The sequence below is a fragment of the Cloeon dipterum genome, chromosome 2, assembly GCF_949628265.1.
Source record: "Cloeon dipterum chromosome 2, ieCloDipt1.1, whole genome shotgun sequence".
Classification (NCBI taxonomy): Eukaryota; Metazoa; Arthropoda; class Insecta; order Ephemeroptera; family Baetidae; genus Cloeon; species Cloeon dipterum.
Genome location: NC_088787.1, coordinates 15,206,560 through 15,224,366, shown reverse-complemented (window position 1 = coordinate 15,224,366; position 17,807 = coordinate 15,206,560). Strand labels below are relative to the sequence as shown.

The window sequence follows — 17,807 nt, the reverse complement described above, 5'->3', positions numbered from 1 at the left end:
GGTGAGGTTTGCTGCTCTGCTGGCGCAGGGTTTCACTCTGCCAGAGGGTTGGCTTTTTCGACAACAGAGGGTATTCCCTGCATTGAAATGACAACCGAGTTGGGATCTTAATATCCCGTGCAAAAATATGTTTTCCAGCTCTCATTGGGAAAAATTGTACCTAAAATTGTAATAATAATCCGCCAAATAAAAGGGTTTACAAACAGGAAACACGCATCTTCTTGAAATTCAAGAAAGGCTAATAAATTAGATTTATTTGCCTATTTTATATTTTATTAATTCTTCATTCAATATCCCATTATTGTTATTAACTACAAAACATACAAAAAATGAGTTAATCGATATTGATGTTGAAAGCACACATTAACTCAGAGGGTTAAGTAAATAATCATATTTTGTTTTATCAAATATTCGAAATTGGTTTGTTTTAAATATTTCCATTTTGCTGTACAACATATTTCATGAAATCGAAGTAGTCTCATATAAAAAGGTGCTTTGCCCTTAATGCATTTTTTTACAATTTTGGATAAGTTAATTATAACGTGATTTTATTTCTTACTTTAATGTATAGCGCTGTGGCAGCGCCTTTTTCCAGTATCCCAAACAAAAGAGTTGATTTTCGATTTTTGCACACATTGTTGAGCGATTTTTGCAACACGCAAATTTTGCTACAATCCAAAAAGATACTGGGATTGGTCGCTGCCACAGCGATAGACTTAACTGGCCAACAATTAAGAATATTTTGCATATTCAACTAAAGCAAGTATTTCATATTGATTCGAGTTTATAATTGTTTGTGAATTTTAGCAACTCTACAATGTGCAATAATGAAATCAGGACCGAGAAACAGTTAAATTTCAGTTTTCGCCAAATTTCTCGAAAAATGAAACGATTTATTTGTTAATGATATTTCGTTTGATTTATTTGATCTCTCTCGTCAAGATCTGACAAATGGTAAATTTCCCTTCTGGCGAAATAAATCATGATGATAAAGAGACAGTTTTCGCCGCTTAATATTGTATGCTAATGTTTGAGCCGATTTTCTCAAAAACTAAAACGGCAAACTGGGAACTTTTTTCCAAATTTTTAGATAGTATTTCAAGCAAAGGTAAAAAATATTTTGCAGACATTTTCTGTGAATCTTTACTTTTAAAATAACTTGCAGTTGAGATAGTGCAACAAATAAATGTTATGAAATTAATTTATAGTGACTCACATATTTAAATATGTGATTCACTATTTGGAGTTAAACAAATATTCCACCTCTATATGTGTGTAAGATTAACTTGAAAACTGTCTGCAATTGAATTATTCTTCAGAGTAAATTGAGGGCTCTATTGATTTACAGCAGACAAAAAGGTCATCTTCACAAACGCATCTAAAGCTTCCAAAGCTCACGGAGCAAATCCAGGAGGGCTAAAGGCGTCGCACCACCTGTGCACAAGTGAGCACACGCTAGGTGTCTGTCAGCAGGCTGATGGCGGGATTTATTGGATTTATCTTGGGTGAGCAATAAATCAGTCGAATGGCAGGTCGGATGAATGAATTTTTGAGCAGAATCTCACGACACTTTTATGATCTGATATTCGCCCTGCAGGCTACGCGCCGGTGATAATAGGCAGCACCTTTTTTATTGTTTTATTGCTTTCCTCACCTGATTACACTCTTTAGCTGAACTATTTCACCTTGTTCAAATCCTGCACGCATTTATATCTATATATATTTTCTTTGTGCCGTAAAAACTTTTACCCAGTATTTTAATTAAATCTATTAAATAGATCTCAATCAGCTAGTTTAAAAATGGTCACTTTAAAGTATCGGTAGTTTTAGCAAGAAAATATATTACTATGAAAATATTTGTTGCATAATTTCTAGAGAGATAAGAGATAAGGAGGCACAGGCGAATTTATAAAATTTACAAGTACATTTTTAAGTTGAGCAGCAACTTTTTTTAATTATCTAATCAAATATATGCCTAAACCTTTCAAACAAATCAAAAAAATTCCCCTATTCGATTTGCAGTTTTGTTTTTAAATGAATAATTTTGTTAAATTAAAACTCAAACAACATGCGTCTTCGTTTATTGAACTCGGCACTACCGCTTGCACGTGAAACAAAAAAGTTGAAGTTCTCGGTTGGTTCAATACTTTTGTCTCGCCAACGAAGTTCAGCTGTTAGGTCAGAGATGGCGTTGCCGTTGTCCTCAAGAACGTGCGGCCGGCTCACAGATTATTATTTTTGAGCCGGCTTGCATCAACGAAAACCTGACTTCAGCGTGCTCTTGTGCACAGGCGCATTCGCATTTTGATCCTTATGTCACGCACACTCGCATCTCGTCCTCGTCAAGGAACAGCGAGTATCAGTCAAGTGTGCTGCCTCTACTTAATTAGCACGCTGTGCGAGTTTTTTTCTCTTTTTTTGTTTAATACGGGCAAATTAATACGGAACGAGTAAATATTATGTCAGTGTTACTTTTATCTCATTAAATAAAATACCAAATTAAATTATCATTTTATCTCGTTTATAGGATGTGAGTAAAAATAATTGTTGAGAATTTTATGAGATTCCACTTTATTTACAATGACATCTTTCAGTGTTCACTTTGTCACATTGCAACATAGAGCTCGCCACATAAACAGGAATTTCAAAAAATAAAATTTCAAAACGCTTTATTAATTTTTTTGCAGAATTTTTGAATTTAATTTGGATAGAAATAGGTTGCGTTTTGTTACAAGTAATTCAACGACACAATTCTGGTGTGATTCACGTTCATGGTACACATTACATAAAAAAAACTCACGCGGCTCAATTATAATCGTCATTTGTTACAACTTTAAATCAACAGTACAAAAACGTAATAATTGCATTTTGCTCAACACGGTCATCAATTGAAAGCAAATAAATATTAAAATATTGCTTGCTTGAACATAATTTAATACATATGGCATTTAAAATTTTGTGAAATTATAAACTCTGCACCGTTTACGATGATATTCCATTTGACGCATGCTGCTCTAATTTATTTAATAGCAATTACATTATAGCATCAGAGATAGAGAGAGTTACATTATGGGATATTTGCATCATTTTAATTGTAATTTGATAGCATAAACGACACCAGTTCCTAGTTGATATATAAATTGATGGGCTATTACACTCTAATATTCATATAAATAGTACACGTAGCTGGTTTAACACTTGCCGTTTGGTTTACACACTATGCGATTTTCTTAAAATTTCCAGGAGAGGACAATTGATGACGCTGCGGGATGGCAAAATACATAAATAGTTTCTCAAAGCATCCCCTGCTTGACTAAGTATCATCGTAGAGAACCCCTCGCGCAATTTACACAAGTAAATTCCTTGTTAGAGAGCCGCAAAATATTTTTTCATTAATTTGTCACTCCATGGGCAAGACGTGGTTGAGCATGGTCAAACTTCACTTAAACGGAACTTATAGGAATTCTCGTCTCAATATGTCTAAATTTTTAGTGATATTTTATTCATTCAAAGAGAAAATTTGGAACTTTTGAAAGGGTTCAAGCAATTTGTGACAGTTTTGTACTTTCTGCTTCGAGGCGCATCCTAAAAATTGGTGGAATCCAAATTTTCTCCGGCAATTTGAATAAAATCAGAAATTCAAAACTACTTTCATTTGAGTACCAATAGTCTGAAGATCACTTTTCCTAACAGATCGTGTGTGTGTGTGTGTGATATAATTTTAAGTTCAATTACACAGTGAATGTTAAGTTTATAATGCCACAAACACAGACATTTATTTCTTTTTTTTATTCAACTACAAGAGGATGGACGACTTTATTTATTACCGCAAACACTGATGCAAATAAAAAGGATAACTTCTTCGTAATGCTATTCCACCAATATGCGATACATTTCAATTGTCAATCAAAATAAAAAGAGAGTATAGACGCAAGCGGAGCGATTTTTGAACCGCTCCCCCCGCACCTCAGAATATATAGCTGCCACTGTACAAAAGATAAATTAAATCAGTGTAACCTGTTCAATTTTTTGTCGCGACGCGACATTATTAATATATATTCTTATAAGTGTTCTTCGTCATCTTGCTTTCCGCACGTTTTTAATCATAAGCCTACATGCTATAGAAAGTCCATTTCTTTACACGACGGGCGCCCACAACGCGCCCTAAAATCATCGTTTTAAAAATAATAATCAACTTAAGAAAAAACAGTCACTTTGGCCTCTTTTGTGTGTAAGTGTGTGTGTCCAGAGTTCATTCGGGCAGATGGAGAGTTCTTCCCTGTCGCGATTCACGCGCGCGCGTGTGTGTGTTTTCAACTCAACCTGACTCACAAGTTGCGCATGCAGCTGGTGCAAAATTATGTTTCGTTCTCCAGGGGCCGCGGCCTCTTCAGGCGGCCAGGCCGTGGTGGTGGTGCAGCAGGTGGTGGTGTCCCGAGTGATGCCCGCCGACCATGGCGCCCCCGGAGAAGGCCAAAGGTCACTGATGGTGACCCTTGGACGCGTGGCCGTGGTGGTTGCTCGAGTTGTTCTGCTGCGCCGCCTGCCGCTGGCTGTTCTTTTTGTTCTTCATGCGCCTGTTCTGGAACCAGATCTTCACCTGGCGCTCCGTCAGGTTCAGGTTGCGGGCCAGCTCCCACCGCTTCTGCTTGGACACGTATGCGTTGAACAGGAACTCCTTCTCCAGCTCCAGCGTCTGGAACTTGGAGTAGGGCTTGCGTTTCTTGCGCACAGTCACGTTACCGGCCCACTCGAGCGAGTTGCTGCCGCCCAGAACGCCTGCAAACAGAAGCGAACGTTTCGTTACTGCAACCGCGTAAAGCACGGTTCAGCCTCAAAAATAATTTAACTAACCATAGATATGCAAAATAAAATTCATGTTTAGAAACAACAAAATTTAAGTAAATGGGAATTAGGTAAATCTACATTACGTTTAGTTAACTTTTTAAACTAATAGAAATTTCTAAGAATTATTTTTTAAATAACGCTTTAAAATGAATAATTATACTTTTTATTTAGTAAACAATATAAAAGTTTAACTTAATTTTTTATTAAAACAAATTATTTTTAATTAATTATAATTTAATACATATTTTTAGCTTTAGTTTTAATGTGTTTTGTTAAATGTTGTTTTTATTTTAAGTATAAATATTTACCGTGAATTAAGTATGTTACATGATGACAAATATTAAAATAGAATTAGCAGTTTCCCTTGGATCAAACAATAAGACGATTAAAATGAACTAATGGTAATAATTTCGGCCCTGATGTACATTTTATAGTCAGAAAGAAAATGGCTCTGGCAGACAAAATGAGCTTTTTGTTTTTAAAAAGTGTTTATTATAGTGCTTGTAGGCTAATTTGAAATTCAAAAATTTGCCACTCGCAGATATTAATATTTAAGATAACTCAGGTTGTCTTCCGGTTTCCATTTGATGTAAACGGCAATAAAGTCTCGCCTTTTGAGCTTTTTTGTGGCTATTTTATGTTCTGCTCAAGAGTGTTGTATTTAAATTTGTTTTTCTAATCTAATGAGCTCGCTGCTGGCCAACAACTTTTTTGTATTAAAATTCACACTGCCTCTATATGTTATCAGATAGACGCCAGAGCACGCACAGCGAACACAACAGAAGCCCTTTTTTGTTGCCTCCCCCTCTGCTGCAATATTGGCTTTTTCTCTCCCGCTCTACTTTTATATTTCTCAGCAGCTGAACAAAACTTGATTATGTATTTTCCTGCCACTCATATATGGATGAAACGCAGTAAATTATATTAAAATTCAACACTTTCAGTGTGACGAAAGTGGGAACATCACGGACGGGACAGAAATTTTGCAATAAAAGTCGTCGGCTTGTTATAAATCTGTGACAACAAACTGCATGGTTGAAGTGGCAAAAGCAGCCATATGTTCGAATTTGCATTCTGCCTTACGCTTTGAAGCCCACATGATCATCACACCTCAGATCGTGAGTGCGTGAGTGTGTGTTTGTATTTTACAATAACAAGGGAACGCATTCCTTGAGATGTCCTTTATAATTTTCCTGGAAATTTAGCGCGCTTAAGAAATAGCAATAATAAATAGTGATGAGTTGACAGTGAGTGCGCTCGACGGACCCTTTTACACCTGCCAATTTTGCGTTCGACGGCCAGCACAAAAAGCGGCTATGATAAAACAACAGGCAAAGTGCCAACTCGCATGCAGGTAAAATCGCCTGCCCGCTGTCGTCGCACAGGGCAATACAAAATATGACATTATGGGTGTGCGGAGCAGCGGAGGAAACGAATACATTTATGCGCTTCGCTGTATATTATGTGAGCGTATTCCAGCACTATACTCGGCTGCCTTGGAGGAGCGTAGAAGAGAAACTGTGAGAGGGATATAGTCACTATAGGAAATCTAGGATGACAATAAGGAAAGTCTTTTTTCGTCGGGATTGAGCAAGGGTGATTCAAATTTATCTATTGAGGAAAGGTAGCATGGAATTTTTATTGTTGTGTATAGTCATAGTTTCAAACCCGAGTAAAAAATGTGTATCAGTCGTTTAAATTATTTTTGTAATTAATAATTTGTTTCGCATTTATAAAAAAATAGAGTTTTCATTTTAACTCCAATTTACACAAAATTAATGACTTAAATAACAAAATTCTACAAGCTGGCCCTTAAGATCGCTGGTTAATTTAAAAACCTTCATTCCTTAAGAAAACTCTATGTAAAAATTGCAAATTTCTTAAGTGATAGAAACTTAATTTAGAATTTACCTTACTCAGGTTAAACAAATAATTTAAGTGGTGCTATTTTTCCGTAGGCAAAATTTATAACTGCTTCACATTTTCTTGACACAAATTGGCAGAAGGAAATGAAGTCATTTATCCTCTCCCGTCATCGCCTTCGCGAAACGCAGCAGGCCCTGAGCACTGTTACAAATATGCGTGAGTGCATGAAAATATTTGTGCTTTTTCGCATCCAGCGCGACCGCCAACAATGCAAAACATGTGAATTCGCGGGCACTTGATAGCCATCGCGCTCGCAGAAGCAAAAACAAAAATTTCCAGTTCGGCGCAAAATTGAGCCCGGCGACAGCTGACGCGGTCACATTTCTAAACAATTTAGCAGCAATTTGGGTATACTTACACGACGTTTAGCGCATATAAAAGCCACACCACTAAATAATGCGATAAAAACTCTGCTTTATTTAGCATGCCCGCCAAAGTAATTAAACAATTAAATGAAATAATCGCTGAAGAAAATTCTCACAGTTATTTACAGTACAATTGCTCGGTATAGATAAAGAAAACAAGTTGTAGAAATGTCACGAGATTTGTCGGCAGATACTTTGTCTTAAAATTCGCTCGCCTTGATTTGCGTTTGTTCGGGTTAGCTCATCACATGATTCTGTCTTGTAAAATTAGTATTCAGCGTGCCGCCCCTCCCCTTTGCATTTAATAAAAGTTAAGCAACTTTTGTCAAACGACTTTAAGAGCTCCCTTTGACGGCTCAATGCTAAATTTCGACCCAACGAATAAACAGTCTAATGAACACAAGTGTCCCGAATTTTTGAACGCGCTCACACAGCCTTGAAGCACTGCTGTAAATTGCGAGCATTAGAATATTTCAACTCCAATTCCACTTAATTTTATTTCGCGAAAAAAATCCCTGCTTGAAAGCATTCCGTTAAGGCATTCCTTGCGCACGCCCCATTAATTTTCCAGCTCATCGACTCTGCGAGCTTTTTTTCAAATTTGTATTTATGATATGAAAATCAGCCTGCTTTGAATGCATATTTCTTCCGAAAACGCGGCGCCAAATGAGCATGCACTCAGCTTGGAAAAAGAGCGGAGCCGATTTCGTATTGATCAGGCTGATGAGTGATGTGAGTGATGCGATCACACTAGCAGCTCAAGGAATTTCCTCGCCGGCGTAATTTATTCGCCCTAAACGCCTACTTCTCGAGCACACGAGGATATTGCGTCACTTTTGGCTACAAAACAAAAATCCTGCCGCCGTCGCCGCCACCGCCGCGTGCTCATCTCGAGCAGCCGAGTGAAAGTGATTTTCTTCTTTCCGTCGCATCCACGGAAATCAAAACAAGCTCCTTCGAATCCAGCAGCTTTTTGAGCGGACGACCAGCAGGCGAGAAACAACCTGGGGTCGTTGCATTGTGGCTTTTGGGAGAGAGCAGGAGTGTGTGAGTGTGACAAAAGAGCGTTGCTAGCCTGGGAGGAGTTTTAGACAAAAAGAGAGAAAAAGTCCCCTCGAAGGAAAAAGACCCTGTTTATATGCGGCTCGTCGGAACGAGCGGGCGAGCAGATGCAAAGAGGCGAAAGTTAAAACTGTGGCCATCTATTGGCTCTCGGACTAAAACGCTTCTAAATTTAGGCCCCTTTCCGCCGAATTCAATCGAGAAGAGAGTGCTGCCTCGGAAAATAAAACACAAGCAGGGGATGCGTGTGCGCGTTTGTTTATGTTTGATTTGCTGGCACTTTTCCACGCGGCATGATGAATGACTTATTATTGGGCGGTCATAAAACGATGATAAAAATCATGCGCTGCTTGGTTTAGCCTTTTTATTATTATTTTACACACACAGAGAGCGAGAGCAGTTTAAGAGGTGTGAATTTTATTGCACTATTAATATAAAATTAAGCGTCGGCCGCCTGCTTTGCTGCCGGGTTTAAAACCTAGGTCAATACAGTGTGTATTGCCACCACCAGTTTAGGGTAATAAAATTTAGACATTAAAAGTTGTTATGCCTCATCACATGCTATTTTCCTATACCATCCTTGCTCCGCCAACGCGCTCGCAAAACAAACGCCCCTCGAAACGCGTGCTTTTTTTGTTGTCGTCGCGCTTTTACAGGTGGGCAATTTGGCACTTTTTGCCAACACGATTATCAACTGCTTGAATATGCGTATCTGCAAGTTTCTGACAGCCCTCCGCAGGCAAGAATAAGTTTCAAAGTGGTCGCCGGGTGATTGCTAATTTTAGAGGCCAACTAGTTAAATAGCATAATAAAATGTTGTTTGAAATGGCCGTTCTATACATTTTATTTGACTTGAATTCGCGTTAAAACACGTTTCAAAACATGCACATAGATGTAAATTTATTTTACCGATCATCTTGAAATGGCTAAATACACATCTCTAAAACCAATTTTCCTTGACCTAAATTTAAATAAAAATTGAAAAAAATCATATCTCAGGGATTTTAAATGCATTTCCTGGTTTGCCATTTAACCCATCTCTCCGATGTACACGGATGATGTTTGACGATAAGTTCCGTTAAAAAGCAGCAGATCGACATTGGAGATAATTTTTGAATTTATCACCCGTTCAAGGGAAAAGGAGTCGGGAACGTTGGCATACTGGCGATGACGAGAGAGGCAGCGAGTCGAAGGCAAAAATGTTTTTATATAAACTTATTAACGGCGGCAACCGGTTGAGGGACACTAATTTATTGAAATGCGTCTGCGGTTTCATTACATTCATATGACGGCTGCCGCGAGTATAGAGGAAGCTGCAAAGTGCTCTCAATACACACAACAAGCCTGTACACGCCGACGAGCGCGGAAAAATTATCGCCAGCTGTGCTAATTGGGATGCGAGCAGGATTTTTATTATTCTGCGCAATCAGCTAAGTATGCAATGATTATCGGCAGATTTTCTCCCGTCTTCTTTCTTTTAATAGTGTTAGGCATGGTTTCTTTATTGGTTTTACCAATTAGACGAGATCTCATTTTATAGGCAAGAATTCCCACTAAAGGTGTAAAAATTTCGTGCCGTGGAAAAACTTTTTTTTTAAATATTCTTCTCAGTTGACTAAAATATATACAATTTTAAGAGGCTTCAACTATCGATTTTAACTATGTTGTATTTCTTCAGAATCATAAAATACATCATGTGCCAAACGAACAGCAAATAACTCAAACACGTGCGTTGGCGAAAACAGGAAGAGTCCGTGCAAATATCTAAATGTTTTAAGTCGCGGCGCAGGGCTGTTTGGGCCACTTTTTCCTTGTATTACCCCCCAAGATATGAGAACTGCTGACGGCTGTTGAATAAATGGGCCTGCTCTCGTGTTTTGCTGGGCTTGGCGCCGAGCATTATTATACGGGGGCCGCATGACAGTAGTATTTGAGCACGTAGCTTTATTGCTCCCCTGACTGTGTGTGCTGCACTCACATTGAGGGCCTCAATGGCGAGGATTTATCACTGTTTGGCCCTATTTGGAGCGGCGCAACGACAGCACAATTACTCCGAATAATCGCAAATATTTGTGCAGTAATTTTGACTTATGCGAATTCAGCCACTTAAGCTCAATTTGCGGGTTCAAAGTTTTGCAGATTGCTAATTAAATTACACTTGGTGCCTGCTTTGTGTAAAAACTGTCTTGTTCAAAATTGTTTATGATGGAAAATTGAGCAATTAAGACTAATTTACATTTCCCTTAAATTCTTCGCTATTTTAAACAAACAGTTGTTTAGTTTTTACAATTTAGCGAGGAAATAAAAAATTATTTATTTGCAATCCTCCATGCAGGAAACTAAATTAGCAGCAACTAGATATAATTAAAAAAAATAATGCTTTTCAATTTATACATTGACATGCACATAACATTGAAATAAGATAAATATTTGGTTTGAAAAGAAATGATGCAAGAAATATGGCAAACCAAGAAAGAGGTGATATTCACCTTCGTCCTGCTTACCTGGAGGTGGTGGGTAGGGCGTGGCGGGGTCGCTGCCCGCGTAGTTCCTGAGGCCGTAGGTGTCGTGGGGGAAGGAGTCCATGGCGGCCCTGCCACGGTCCTCGGCAGCTGCGGCGGCCGCCGCGGCCTGCAGGTACGTGCCCTGGTCGACGTGGTGGTGCGGCACCCTGGTGGCGTAGGGCGAGTAGTGCCAGGTCTGGGCGGCGAAGGCGCTCTGGTCGGCGCCGGCCATGCCGGCCGCGTGTCCCGGACTGTACTTGTACTCGTTAGGCGGCCAAAAGGAGGAGAGGGCGGCCGAGACGGCCGCCTTGCTCCTGTCGGCCGACGCGCGGCCCTCGGGGGCCAGGTTGTAGTAGGTGGGGGTCATCGAGTCGCGGTTCGCGTACTGGGGCGGCTCGAAGGCTGCGGCCGCTGTGGCTGCGCTGCTGTCGTTGTGGTTGTACGCCCAAGGCTGGGTGCCGTGGTGCGAGTGCCGGATGACGCCCGGGCCTCCGGAGGCGGCCGACGAGTCCGACGGGGGGCTGCAGTCGGAATAGGCGCCTAGCCTCTTGGCGGGAATGTGCAGAGGGCCTGTGCTGGCGGCGGCCGCGGCGTTCACAGAACTCGAGGTGCTGCTGGTGGTTGGCGTGGCCGGTGAGCTGCTGCTCGGCGTGCTGCTGGACGCGGCGCTGGTGGTGGCGACGGTGGTGCTCGACGGTGCGGTCGGGTTGTTGGCAGGTTCCTCCGGATATATGGAGTTACCTGCACCATTCATCATCCCCCACCAGGGTGCTGAGTTGTTGAACGTGCTGGCTGCGGCTGCTGCGGGGGTGGTGTCCATGGGGGCGCAGGCCGCAGGGTCGGACATGTCCGCCGACGGGTGGTGGTGCGGGTGGTGCAGGTGTAGGTGGTCATTGTGCGGAGGCGGCGGGGGCGGGTGTTGTTGTTGTTGTTGATGGTGGTGGTGCGGTTGGTGGTAGAGGTGGTTGACCAGGTGGTCGCCGCCGCCACCCGAAGGGGGGTGGTGCGGAGGCGTGGTTGAAATCACCGTTGTGGCGGCGGTGGTCACGACGGGGGCAGCGGAGGCGGCGGCGGCCCACGGGTGTTCGTACACATCCGTGGTGGTGCAGGTGGTGGATGCCGGCGAGGTGGACAGCGGCGACGGCGGGTGGAAGTAGCCGATGGACGTCGACGACGACGACGGTTGCAGCAGCAGCAGGTTCGGCGAGGCCGGCGGCGTCGCGGCCGAGGCGCCAGACGGCGGGGGCGGCGGTGGGTACACCACGGCGGACAAGGGCCAAACCACGCCGGTCGCCACAATTACGGTCGGCGGGGGTAGCGGCAGTGAGTTGAATGGTTGACAGCGGGACGGGGCACGACGAGAGATAGAGAAAAAAAGGTCACCAGATAAGTTCAGGTGTTCTGCATACCTGCTGTCAGGTCCCCCTCAGCAATATCACATCTTGCGAGCACAAAAAAACAGCGGCAGTCAACAGGCCCCGATCGGCCCCGCGGCTCCGAAAAGGGCCGAAAAGCGAGAGGAAAGGGCCCGCGTCCTTTTTCCGGGGTCGGGCCGCGCTGGCAGCGAAAGGCCGGTCGGCCGGAGTCGCGGTCACGTTGTCCCGACGGGGAGCGACGTTTTTTGCGATGCGCACCCGAGCAGGGTTGGAGCGGCTTTGATTGACAGTGCGAGTGCTGGGCTGGCGGCGTAGCGGGCGAGCGAGGCCCCACTGGCCGCCAAGCATGCTTACGAGATTGCGCGCTACTACATTGGCTCAATGGATCACGTGACGTAATTTCACCCAGCTCTCCGCGAGTGGGGGAAATTTAACCAGAGGGGAAGATATCGAAAAATTGGTGCATGCTAGCCTTTGTTTTTCTCGTCTTGCCGATGCACTCCTCAATTGATTTTAATATTTAATTTTCCGATCAAAATTTTTAAAAAATTTCGGCTCCCGCGCGCGGCCGATGAGGCAGAGGGTGTTAACCCTGTTGCTCAACAAAAGGCATTGTTTGCCGAGTCTTTTGTCGCGCACAGGGCTGCTTTTACCTGGGGGCGTTGAAAGTCATAAAAGTGACTCCCTTTTCAGTTCTCTAGGCCCAGTCACCCTTCGGCTCTATTATGTTGTGCCTCTGCATTCGATCTCTGCATTTGCCACGGCACCAGAACAATATTGAAATTTTAGAATTCAGATTTGTTTCTACGGCAAATTTTCCACTAGGTCTTCTATTTGTTCCAGTTGTATATTTTAATTGTAAAAATTTTCATAGCTGTGTCTGAGCCGGCATACGTAGAGATGCAGCAGACTAAGCGCGTGAAAAGAGACACACTCGCGAGATGAAAAAGTGAGAAGGCGCTCTGGCGACAGCGGGGAGGAGCCGAGACCGACGCCAGCGAACCTAGTGCAAAAAGGCTCAACTTTTACAGATCGTACTTTGCGAGGCGCCGTTTGAATATTTTATAACACTGCTGAGCGATTCCATTTAATTCCGACCTTTCTCCGTACTTTACGGCCGCAGAATTAATTCGAACACGCGGTAAATCCGTCGCAGAGGCTTCCAAGAAAAAATAAGGGTTGCATTGGAAGCCGCTTTCTACCCCGCAAGGCACGAATGATAAAGGGATACCCGGCACAAAGACTCGAACGTCGATTGTATGGACACCAAACTTTCTATGCGCCCGGAGCAAACGTTTCTGCCTGATTAGCGTCTTCCGAGTAATCGAAAAGTCAATGTTTGGACTGTCATTATTTTAAGTAATTGCCGAGGGACGCATTCCGGACTCTTGTCATGCTAATCGCGTGGAAATTATCGGTGCTTCGGTTTGGGGAACTGTGACTGCCGTTGTTAACGAAAAGTGTGATTTTGTCAGAAGGAGCCTGGAATTTGGAATAAATTTTGTAATGAGAATGTTACCTTGGATACTGGCCAGGGTAGCTGCTGTCGGGAACACACAGCTTGGCCTGAAAAAAGACTTGGATTAAAGCATGAAGGGCAAGTTTTGTGGAAACGAATAGAGCAGTTGAACAGCGCCGTTTAGGCGCAGATATATGGAGTTGAGATAAGGGAAACAAATGATGTGACAAATATGAAGGAATAAATTAAAAATTATTGAGAGGAATAATAAAATTCCTCTTCTAATATAGGAATAAAATAAACGTGAGTAACAAATAAAATAATGTAAGCGGGGAAATTGTTATTTAATTTTGAGTTAATAAGTATTTAAATAAATTCGTATATTTAAGTAAACAATTTAATAATAATTTTTACAGTTCAAATCTATTTTTGATTTAATATTACCATTAAAAACTGGCAAATACCAAACAGAAACAGATCCCTACAAAAAAAATCAAAATCATCATTCGTATTTAATTTTTGTCAGACTTTTTCTTGCTATGCATTAAAATCTATAATTTTTAAAGGTGTGATCAAATAAAAATAGAATGAAATATATTAATACAAATAAACAAAGTTAACTTGAAAATCTGTTAGGAGCAAGAATACATCGAGTCTTCCTATTATATAAAAAATTTGTTAAGGAGTACAGAGCTCCTGTTTTGATAGTAATGTGGCAATTTTTTGGGACTGAGACGCATCTGGCGTGAAGATTTTGTGCCCACACTTGCGTCTAATTCGAGAAATGTGTTCACCAGCAGCAGCAAAGCAAAAGCACGTCTTACAAAGGCTTCAAACACACACAAGCACCGCACGAGAGAGTATATTTGAGCCAAACGCTACTGTCCTACACATACATTTATTTTCACAGAGGTGTGAATTTGGTCTGTTTGCCGAGCACACACACACACACATGACTGGGATGCTCACTTTATAATTCAATGTGCTAACTGATGGAAAACTTCAAAGGCTTCCGACGTGCCTTCTGTTTTGTTCGCCTGATGGATCTCCTGTGGGAAAAACGTAGTATGGTGCACGTTTTCGCTTTTTGATCTTTGCATAATATAACGTAATGTGTATAAGAACAAGCCAAATCTGTAAACTAAAATAATTAAATAATATATGCTGAGAAATTTTTATTTTTGAGCTAAATAGTATAAAATAAAATTTGACATTTAACTATAAGCAATTATTTAATTAATTTTCACAATTAAAATTTATTATGCTTAGGTATTGGTATTAAAACTATTTAGCAAATAACTAAAAACAAACCTAACGAAAATAATCTTTAATAGTATTTAATTTTTGTATGACTCTTGCTATTCATCACAAGAACTGAAATTAATTTATGCACGAAACATTACAAAAGGCCTCTATATGTATGCTTATTTAAAAAACTGCTAAATTTTAATTTTAGGGGGTTGAAACAACATTAAATATTATTAGCAAGGTCTGAATCTTTCATAATTCACAAATTCTTACTATTTGAATTTTTTAAAAAATAAAATGAGGGTCCATGGTCCACGTATACTGATATTTTTTGAAATAATAAGGTGATCTGTTCAATGATGCTATATAATGCGCATATTGGATTATAAAAAATTGAAATAAAAGTTTTAGTTGACTCTTGAATATACAGATTTGCAATGAGCTGTGCCAGACCTGCAGAAATTATGCGCTAACAAAATGGCAATTAGCTCAACTGCTTGATTGATGGTCGCACGAGCTGAGCAGCAAAGGGTTAAGTGGCTGTCCTCAGAGGGACACGCCACGCCTGCTGGAAGAAGCGAGTGATAATTTAAACTGCCAAATGATTTAGATGAACGGCTCTCTCTCTCTCTCTCTCTCTCTTATTTGATATGCATTTTCTGTGAGCTCGTTGGTGTTTATTTTGAGAGGCGCGGTGCGTGCAATCGCTCTAGATATATATATACACACACACACGGGCAGCAGCGACGGCGGCGGCAGAGCACGCAGGGCGCGAAGCATAATGAGGCCCATGCAGAGAGAGAAAGAGGCTCCAAATGTAAACTGTGTGTGTATCGAAAACACTGCGAGCCACATTTATAAAAGGAACCCTTTGATCTCGGGCGGTGTGTTTGTGTGTGTGCACTGCTCTGACGTGACAACATCAGCCTCGTCGGCTCTCTAATTGTATACAAAAGAATCGACAGCCCGCTAAAGAAGCAAATTTCCAGCAGAGAGATGTGATCATCTCTCTTCGCTTCTTTGCGGCGGCAGCTCCGCATGTATATTGGCCCAACAAATTATTGAAAGGTCGACGACTGCAAAGCTCAAAAGCAGAGATTTGAGCCGGTTTATGTTTGCAATCGAGCTATATAAATGTTTTATAAAATTGCAGGAAATCATATGCTAAACTGTCGTTAATACACGCCTATATATATGGTTGACAATTTTTAGTGGCGATAATCCAGTGTCAAAGTTCATACTAAAATGGTTTTTGAATATGGATAACTTTTTAGAAATCAAATATGAAGGCAATTAAGAGGAAAAACCTTCAGATTAGTTAGATTAGTTCAGATTAGCAACAGAGTCATATATTATTAACACGATCGACAAATTTGATCTCACCTGCTAGACAATTTGAACGGAATCGTGGTGTTTAATTTCAGACCCCTACTGCAGTAATTTGACTTTCGTCGTCCGTCTGAGAATCTTCACCTGAAACATTAAGCAAATAAAGGTATTGGGTCCGCGAATTATTAAACGTCCGTTACACTGAATTGCCAGATGAAGAATGATACAATTTGAATATTCGCGTTAACAATTAGAAAACAACAATGACGATTTGCAATTCTTACACGGCAACAATGAAATAATACAGAACAAATGCAACAATCAAATCAATAATACACTATAGATTAAATTGGTTTTATTTGCTATCGAAATAAAATTGAAAGTGTAAATAATACAAGATACATAGTATACTCCAAGAAATTTCAGGGTGGAAATTCTTGTATTTATACGTAGCATCGTCATTTAGCGTGAACGTATGATTTTTGATCTAGCGAAAACATAAAATAATATATCGAGTTTCATTACGTGAATTACTGACATAAAATCTATTCATATATTAACTATTGCGGAGATTACAATAGCTGCGGAATCCTTAAACTCATATTGATTGATTTATTTATTGTACGCCATTGGTGTTTAATAAATAAATAAATCAATTAAACTCCTATATATCATTTTTTGGCGAATTTTGAACACAGTACTGTTCTTTGGAGTTTCCAGCATTTTGCTACATGAGCTCATAATCATTGTAGGATTAAATTTCAAATGATACCTTTTTTCAAAAATATAGTTTTTCTAAAAGTAAAGAAAAAATATCTGACAATAATTATTACTAATCCTGTGTATAACTGGTCAATTAATAAATATGTTTAATTATCAGTAATTTCTATACAGAAAATTTGAAACTTATTTTGTTGTAATAAAATAACTGAATTTGCACAAAAGAATAATTATAGCCAAAACAATGCTCTCAGTCGCAGAACGGAGAGAAGCTTATACTTTTCGTTTGTAGAATACACTCACAACCAAAACATCAGATAATTTGGGTCGCACGCAGGAGGACGGAAAAGGAAGCTGAGAATTACCCAGCTGATTTCCCATGGTGCACAGCAATGAAGAGCTAATATGTTTGCGTGGCGCAGCAGAAAAAGAGAAAGAAATAGGCTTTGGTGCAATTATTCGGCAAGCACCGTACGACGCTGAGAGATTTTGCATCGCGTGAGGACCAGCAACTCATCCTTCAGGATGAGCCGGTTGTAAAAATATCTTGGCAACCGGCAATAAGTTGGGAAAAGTGAGGCACCGCACACCTCTGCCGCCGCCGCCTCTGAGAGTGCCGCTCACTTTATGGCCAGATAAAATAATCTTTTATTGCTTGTAAGTAATTTGTATTATAACAATAATTATGCTGTGATTTACAGCGCACTGCTCTCTTGGTACACATGGCAAACATTGTTGGACAGTGTCTGCCCATCTTAACAAATATTTTAAGATCAATTAAATTAAAAAACATTGTACCATTGGCAGCGGTAAAAATATTTCTCAGCAAGTTATTAGTGAGCAATTATGAGCATTTAATTTGCTATATAAAACTTCAATTTACGCTTAACTTCAAGTGTCATTTCGAGGCTACCGGCTGGTTATTATATGTATACGTCATGATTTGTATTTAAATAATTATTTTCCTTAA

The 17,807-nt window shown here is 40.5% G+C and overlaps 1 protein-coding gene across 6 annotated transcripts in view; it reads right to left on the bottom strand.

Annotated features, from left to right (window-relative positions):
• Window positions 1-2,554: 2,554 nt before the first annotated feature.
• The window catches only part of LOC135935675 (homeobox protein abdominal-B-like), a 67,277-nt gene continuing 52,024 nt past the window's right edge, over window positions 2,555-17,807 (bottom strand). For 2 of the 6 annotated variants that reach the window (XM_065478173.1, XM_065478174.1), the window contains exons 3-6: window positions 16,172-16,261; window positions 13,601-13,647; window positions 10,706-11,506; window positions 2,555-4,806 (exon numbers count right to left, since the gene is read on the bottom strand). In XM_065478173.1, the coding sequence (XP_065334245.1) occupies window positions 4,481-4,806; window positions 10,706-11,462 (1,083 nt within the window). In that variant the 5' untranslated portion in view covers window positions 11,463-11,506; window positions 13,601-13,647; window positions 16,172-16,261 and the 3' untranslated portion in view covers window positions 2,555-4,480. Of the gene's footprint in view, window positions 4,807-10,690; window positions 13,579-13,600; window positions 13,648-14,509; window positions 14,529-16,171; window positions 16,262-17,807 lie in introns of those variants that run through there. The other 4 variants (XM_065478176.1, XM_065478170.1, XM_065478171.1 and 1 more) reach the window with 4 other exon arrangements.